General features: G+C 36.6%; 1 protein-coding gene across 4 annotated transcripts in view; it reads left to right on the forward strand.

The window, feature by feature from the left end:
* The first annotated feature begins 2,088 nt into the window (after positions 1–2,088).
* The window catches only part of GRIA4 (glutamate ionotropic receptor AMPA type subunit 4), a 344,684-nt gene continuing 338,620 nt past the window's right edge, over positions 2,089–8,152 (forward strand). For 3 of the 4 annotated variants that reach the window (XM_011368116.1, XM_011368115.1, XM_011368117.2), the window contains exons 1-3: positions 2,089–2,234; positions 2,789–2,964; positions 4,194–4,352. In XM_011368116.1, the coding sequence (XP_011366418.1) occupies positions 2,877–2,964; positions 4,194–4,352 (247 nt within the window). In that variant the 5' untranslated portion in view covers positions 2,089–2,234; positions 2,789–2,876. Of the gene's footprint in view, positions 2,235–2,788; positions 2,965–4,193; positions 4,353–8,152 lie in introns of those variants that run through there. The other variant, XM_011368114.1, reaches the window with a different exon arrangement.

Below are 8,152 nucleotides of genomic sequence, written 5' to 3' on the forward strand. Positions count from 1 at the left end.
AGATAATTTAGGTTCATGAAAATGGAGATTTTAATTAACTTGAAAAATATAAATTCAAAAAACAGACTACTATCTTGGAAAATACAGTTGTTTCATCTGTGGTCACATTAGCTGAGGTATCATCATGGTTAAATGAAAAATAAAATTTGTCCTGTATTGATATTGACAGTGGCATTATATCATGGGAAACCGCAAATCTTTCAACTTGGAGAATAAAAGGTAATAATCACCTCTGTACATCAAGCAGAGCTTCACTAGTTCCCCAACTAGGTGATGAGTTTAATAATTTTGTGGGTTTCGAAATTTTAATTTAACTTAAATTCGACTAGAATTTTATTGTTCTATTTTATTATCTTCTTAAAAGAGAAACAGAATGATATTATTTGCAGCGTTGGTTTTTACAGTGACAGAAAAGACAAAAAGAAAACATTTCAAATCCCAGTTGACTTGTAAGACTAAACCCTTATAAACGGAAATGACAAATGTATGATTTGTGTAATCCAATTATTCACAATTAGGTCTTTGTTTTTGTCATAACAATCTGTGGTGAAATGTAACAAGGAAGTGAGCAAATAAGAAAAAAAAAGATGTGATTTTTTAAGAGCAAAATTCAGAACTTGGAAAAACACTGAAGAAAAGCACTCCGAAATTTTAGTGGGGAATATTAAATGTCATCTACAAATTACAAATACAGGTAGTTTAATTGGTGATACCTAATTAAAGGTGCCTCAAAAGAATAAAGGTAGTACATATTTCAAAAAAAAAAAAACTTAACCAGGTAGGGTCCTTGTGAGAATTCCACATTAACCTACCTATTCTCCTCTCTTCCCAAATTTTACATCAGATAAACATAGCTACTAGCTGTATTCTTTTGTAAAATATAATGGTCGACATTACTTTTGGTTCCTCAATCTTTAAGGAGAAGATCTCCCTCTAATGATTTCTAGGGAGCTTGTCCCTAACTGATGCAACCCAAGTTTCAAGGCTCTACAATGACATGATCCAACTAACGGCACCCAAAGAAGTGTAAAGATTTAAAACTCTTCCTCTCTCACAGTTTAATGGAATCAGGGGACTGTAGTTACTGCTTAGATCAAGAGGTCATACAGAGGAACAGAAACCTGTCATTGATTGCTAACACAGTTACTCTGGTTTCAGACTCCATCCAACACAGACAGGTAAAATGAAGTCTTAAAGGTGACCTTGGAAAGGGAGTGACACCATAGGTCTAAAACTTTCTAGGATAATTAATATTCTTCTAGCCAGTCAAAATAACTATTGACATCATCCATGCAGTGCTTAAGATTCCAGGAGGGACATGGAGTAGAGTGAGTATTCCAGCGTCCAGGTTAAAAAAAAAAAAAAGATATGAATGAAAAAGACCCTATTTTTCTATCAGACCCTGTGCCCACTGTCCCAAGCACTGTCCTTTCAATCCTTCTTCATCAGCCCCTGAACTATTATGTTCTTCCTACTCTTGAAGTGGGCCACAGCATAGAGGAAAGGTGTCCTGAATGGAGACTTGAACTAAATGAGTCTTCAATTACTTTTCCTACTTTACACTTCACACAGTTCCCGTTCCTAGTTCTGCTTCATGCCTTTCAAAGAACATACTACAGGCACCATTCAGTATTCGTTTCTCAGGCTTTTTCCATCCCGTTCATTACCCTAAACTTTGCTGTTTAAATTAACTTTTCTCCCTTCCTCTCTTCTCTAGGATGTTTCCATTTCCCTGGATCTCTTCCCCAACCTTATCTCCTCCGATTCTTTCCTCCTCGATCCCAGCTTCATGGACTTGCCCAGGCTGCCCTTTGCCGCCCTTTCTCCGCTTCTCCCCCCCTGAGTCCCTTCACCTCATCCGTTCCTGTCTCGGGCTTTCCAGATTCCCGGGCCGCTTAATGATGAGATATCTTTGCTGCAGCGAGGACTGGAGTCCCCCGCGCGCAGCCCAGTGGCAGAAGAGGGCGAGGCTGAGAGAAAAGCGAGGGTTGTAGGGGAGGGAGGCAGCCGGTCCTCCCCGCGGGCCTGCAAGAATGCGGCAGGGGGTCGGGGGCCTGGGGAGGCACTAACTCCCCGAGCCCTAGATCCGGGTTGCAGATCTGGCCCACCGGCCGATTTCCTGCCAAGTGCTGCCAAGAAGCAGAGGCGCCTGGAAAGCAAAGACAGGGGCGCAGGGGTCCCCATCCCCAGAGTAGGTCCCTTGGTGACCGGGGGAAGAAAAGAGAAGGGAATCGGTGAGTGGTGTGGAGAAGGAAAAACCTGTTTCCCGACTGACTCCGGAGCGTCGGGGAGACTGGGGCGCTCTGGTGAGCCTCTAAGAGGTGAAGCCTGCCGAGGGGTGGGCGAGGGGCGCGCGGAGGGAGCGCCGCGCGTTCGGGGAGGGGGCGCAGGGAGCGCAGCGGTGCTTCGGCTGCTGCAGGCTTGAGGGGAATGTGAGGCTGTGCGAGTCCGGGAGCGCGTGCGGCGGCCGCGGCGCCAGTGTTTGTGTGTATGTGAGAAAGCGAGGGGCGAGCGTGAGTGCGAGTGAGGCAAAGAGAGAGCGCATGTCTCATCCCTGCGAGCAGCCACTAGACGCTCCACCACCATCTTTTGCATGTGCAACATTTGCAGCCGGACAGAAAACCTCTCCCAGGGCTATGGAGACTGCGGGAAAAATCTGGCAGCTCGCGATGGATTGCTAAAGGGGAAGAACCAGAATAAGAAACCACCAAAACCTTTCCCTTTTTCTTTTTCTTTTCTTTCTTTTTCTTTTTCTTTTTTTTCTTTTTTTGGATGTTTTTAATTTTAGCGCCATCGTCCTCAATGCCTCTCTGAACAGCCTTTACGAAGAGTGCGAGAGAAAGAGAGAGCGCGCGCCAAGGAGAGGAGAAAAGAAGATGAGGATTATTTGCAGACAGATTGTCTTGTTATTTTCTGGATTTTGGGGACTCGCCATGGGAGCCTTTCCAAGCAGCGTGCAGATAGGTAAGCTCTTCTCAGGTGGGGTGTGCGTGTGGGTGCCTGTAGCAGATATCCGAAAGTGAGTTAAATGAGTTGCTTATAAACAATTCAAGGAAATCCGCGAATCCCTTCCCCTCTTCTTCTCTCTTCCTTTCTCCTTTTTACAAAAGACTACCTCTTTGGTGCAGGTTCAGTTGGAATATACACAGAACAACCACCTTCTGTCCTCAGCCCATACTCCCCTTTCCACCTTTGGCTCATGTCGTTTAAGTAGGATTGGAATAAGTTAGAAAAAGACCTTCGTGGGATTTGATTACATTTTTTTTTTTATTATGGTGACATTGGTTACATTTTATGTGATATTTCTTTTCATCCCTTTCTCTAGATCATGAAGGAATGCCGAGTTTGTTTTGCTTTGTTTTGCTTTAAATACACTTCTTCTCATGCTGGACGCCTCATCTTTCTCCCTATTTCAGAAAGACACTGTGGGGGGTAAGGGGGCGGCGGGAAGCGTTTCCACCTTCACCCCCTGCCTTTGCTTGCTACCGTTTAACCCATTCCAAAGTTAGATCCCTTTCCCGGAACCTTCTCTCGTTTTGTTTTGTTTTGTTTTCCTCTTGAATCTTTTGCCCTTATTCCTCCATCTCGACTTTATTTCCAGGGAACTATCCATCTTTGGCTTTTCTTGCTGTTCTCCACTTCTGTCTTAATGGGACGCAGCTATTGAATTTCTTCCAGCTAAGCCCAGCCTCAACACTGCATCATTTCTCGTGGACTGTGCACAAAACGAAGCTAATTAGGCTGAGTCCACCAGCTGCAGAAAAACAAAGTTTATGTCTCCTTTCTGATTTCCCTCTTTCCTGCGTGTCACCACATCCTTTCATTTCTGTATTTTAATGCAAATCCTCTTTTCAGTTCATCTGCATGCATCTTCCAGAGAAATATCCCGACCTGGCTGGTGAAGCAGAGTGCTGGGAATCATGAGGAGGGCGAGAGAGAAAAAGGAAAACACATTAAATGGTCTCAGAGGTCATTGTGATCATGACAAATTGAGACAGGAAAAAGCTGAGCTGTTTTAAAGACTAAAATACTAATTGTGCCTCTTAGGGACAAAGGCCAGTCTCCCGATATGTGGCAAGGATAGCTCCTTAATTGTATGTGCGGGGAATGGCAGTGGGTTTGACAGTGCTTGGGGTGAGAATAACATTTACAAGAGGAAACATTGAATGTGCTTTCCCTGTTGTTTTTAATAGGTGGTCTCTTCATCCGAAACACAGATCAGGAATACACTGCTTTTCGATTAGCAATTTTTCTTCATAACACCAGCCCCAATGCGTCTGAAGCTCCTTTTAATTTGGTACCTCATGTGGACAACATTGAGACAGCCAACAGTTTTGCTGTTACAAATGCTTGTAAGTAAAACCTAAGTTGTGGATAAATTGGAAGAGAATTAAACTGAGACAACAGAGTACCTTTCCTCTTTATTATTATTATTTAATTTTTTTAGAAATTCAAGATTTCTACATATGTCTTGTTGCAGAGCAAATTAGAGTTAAAAACTAGATTTAGTCTCCAAGATATTTGGCTGGTCTGTCTTTCTTTTTGTTTCTTTTCTTTTCTTTCCTTCTTTCCTTCCTTCCTTCCTTCTTTTTTCCCTCCCTTCCTTCCCTCCCTCCTTCTCCTCCTCCTTTCTTCCTTCCTTTTTTTTTTTTTCATTTCTTGTCTGGATTATTCAAGTAAATTTCTTCTTTAATATTTCCTATCACCCTAATGTCAAGTCACTGAAAATTGTACTCAGTCTAGTTTTGATTCTGTTCCTTTGGTTTTTCTGGTTTGCTTTTCACTTGAGTAAGCATATGCCTTGTTTTTAAAGAAGACACATGCTCTCTTACACTGATGAAGGCAATGGAAGGTTTGCTAACAGTGAGAAAGAGAAGGGAGCAGTGGTGTGGAGGATATATATTCCAGTTGGTTGGCTGACGCTGCAGATGATCTGGTGATGTCACTTGAGGCTGTCCTGCTCTTATATTCTGGGTTGTAAATGTCTATTACTATCACGTAATACATATATCCTGTGGATATAACTCCATGAATTCTTCTTACCTTGGTGGCAAATCATGTTAGTCTCCAATCCACCTGAATTCAGCTGGATCTGTTATCCCACACAATGAAACTTAATGGGTGACCTCACCTAATACTATAATGAAACAGTTGTACAGTGTTCCTCTACCAAAATACTGTATAACTGAATGTAAAAAAATACAATCAACTGTAAATTAACTTAAAACTCTAAAAAATAATCAGTCATTATAGCATTTATATTGCATTTTTACTTTTGAAGGAAATACATGTTTCAAATTTATCCTAAGCTTTACATGCAAGTTTACATGCTCATTATAGATTATTTATGACATTTAGGAATAGTTTCCACATAAAATTTTGCATGATAGTAATAAAATGTTCAATATGAATTGTAGAGTATTTTTATTACATCAAGTTGAGTATATTTTAATTTTAGAAGCTTTCTTTCTTGGTACAAGAAAGTGTACTGAACAAATAAGTGAAATTGAAAACAGAGTTTTTAAATATTTGGAGATCAGATTCATTAATTTAATTATTTTAATTAATATTTATTTGCCATTAATTCATCTAACTGATAATATGATCAATTTTCCTCAATTTTTGGCATCTAACCATTACTTCATTCTAGAACTTGGTTTCACAAAGAGGTCAAAGCATTTGACATTTTTGTAAACCGACACAATTGTATTATTTTGCAAGAATGCTATATAGTTTCTACGAGCACTACTTAATTTAAAAAAATCATTTGGTATTTAGTGATAAAATAAATATTACATTATAGCAGGAAGGAGTTATTTTTAATCAGAAATACATATAAATGCATAGAACTAGGTTTATGGATAGTCATTTTTGTAAATTTCCTGTTATTAGTTTTATATTTCAAGTTTTGAAAGGGTTGTCAACATTTCAAATAGTCTAAATATAAAGAATTATCCTTTGTACATAAATATTATCTATTTAAATATTTTCCTCATGCCTTTCCAGAGAGTGTGTGAACCAAAAATTAACTAACTTTAAGAATAATTAATGAGCCAAATATATGTGAAGGTACTTTGTCTATAGTAAATTACTTTTAAAATATTAATTGTTATTCAGTTTTGAAAAACTTCCTTAAAAGTGGCAGATATATTATTTTTGTTTTGCTTTCACAAATTAAGTTCTTAAGTATTCTAAAATTTTTATTATGACTTCCAGCTATATATATTATAAAGTACTAATCTTTTCTTCCTTCATAGCATTTGTTAATTTCATTCAGGATAATTTTAATTAGTATTATTTTATTTATGTAATGAAAATATTATATAAAATAAAGTGTTACTAGTAAAGTACCTGTAAGCATGAGAAATTAATAAGCTGAACACAGAATGAAAAAGTAGGAAAGGATATAAAATATAGATAATACGCTATTCTTTACCTTTTAAGACTGAGAAAATTGAAACTAAGTAAATTTTAAGTGTGCTTATTTTGAATCTAAGCATCACACAATGTTAGTGATATCATATTTTTCCATAATCATATTAATTAATTTTGTGTACATATTTAAATATATATGTATATATTTAAAAAATACATTGTAAATAAAAAGAAAACACTTTCTAACAAAGAAAAGGAAATTTTTTTGGCAAATGTGTATGCCGAATGTCCTTAAGACAAACCTAAGCTGAATTAGGGAAAAATCAATTATCAGAGAACCTAGGTCAGGTGACTGGTGTTTGCTGAATGGACTAACTGAGAACATATACAGGTGTGATTTTCCAGTCTAATTAATGGTGAAACGTAAGCAGTAAGTATGAGGCAACCTCATATATCAAGCTCTTTGCCTTTGGGTACAAAAGGATAAAAATAGTTTTCTGGAGAATTAACATAGAAATTATTCTTCAGAGTGATACAGACTGGATTTTTAAATTTTTCATGTTGGATTAAATATAAAGATGTATTATGTGACTGGCTGGGTTTATTTGAATTGTGATTTTCCTGCAGCGATCCTTGTAAAACTGCAGGATCTAGTCTGTCTGTGAGTAGGAGCCATTAAAAAGCAGTTGTTTATTTTATAGAATGTATAATCAAAGTCAAAAAGGTAGATTAAAGAATAAAGAGTATTGGTCATCTTTTGGACAGATATAATTTAATGCTGGTTCTTCTACCTCAAAATTAATTTAACGCTCTAAGAATACTCTGGGCCATCTCAACATTTGTGTATAGAGTTTACATACTACTTAAGTCTAAACCTGATTAACTCAAATTTACCACTTTTGGTATAAATCCCAAATTTCTGAGGGAGGACAAATAATTTTAGCTTTTATTCTTAACAATATTTGGGTAAGATTAAATTAAAATATTGTTTTCCTTTTTTAACTATTCACATTGTTGGAAAGTCTCACTTTGCTCAATGTAAAACTGAAATTATAGGAAATAAAAATAATATAATATTATGATATATTTAATAACAATAAGTAGGTATAATGAATAGCCCAAATATTAAAATTTTGAAATTTAATTAAAGGTATACTTTTTTTTGTGATTGAAAGTGTGCAGTATAGCAAAATGGATATTTAAAACGTAAATTCAATATGGTCAGTGTTCTCTAATAAAATAAACAATTGACCCAAAATAGCTATCTTTGCAAATAAATGAGCTCGATTAAATACGTCCTTTGTAAAACATTTAAGACAACTCTATTCTTATATTTTTCCAATAGTTAATGAATAGAATTTTTTTGGAGGATGGTGTATATTAAATTTGACCACAAGTAAAAACCAAAATAAGTAGTCTATCACCAAGTTTTCTAAAACATAAAAATATTTGAGACATCGAAATTAGTTTAGTACAGTTATATTAGAAATCTGTAAAAGAATCAGTTCTTCAATAAGGCAATCTCTTTATAATATAATCCACAAATATTTAGTTTCTGAAATGACTTAAATTTCAGATGAGCAATAGGAAATGCATAATAAAGAAGACCAAGTACTCACATATTGTCACTTTGGCAAAATAATAAAAGAAGTTTATAGACTATTTCCAATGTTTTTAACATAGATAGGTGAGACCAATAGGTTAGTAGATATATATTTTTAATGATGTGTTTATCTTACTCTCCTTTTCTGTCTGAAATCTATTTAGTTGTTTAAAA

Source organism: Pteropus vampyrus, unplaced genomic scaffold (assembly GCF_000151845.1).
Source record: "Pteropus vampyrus isolate Shadow unplaced genomic scaffold, Pvam_2.0 Scaffold139, whole genome shotgun sequence".
Classification (NCBI taxonomy): domain Eukaryota; kingdom Metazoa; phylum Chordata; class Mammalia; order Chiroptera; family Pteropodidae; genus Pteropus; species Pteropus vampyrus.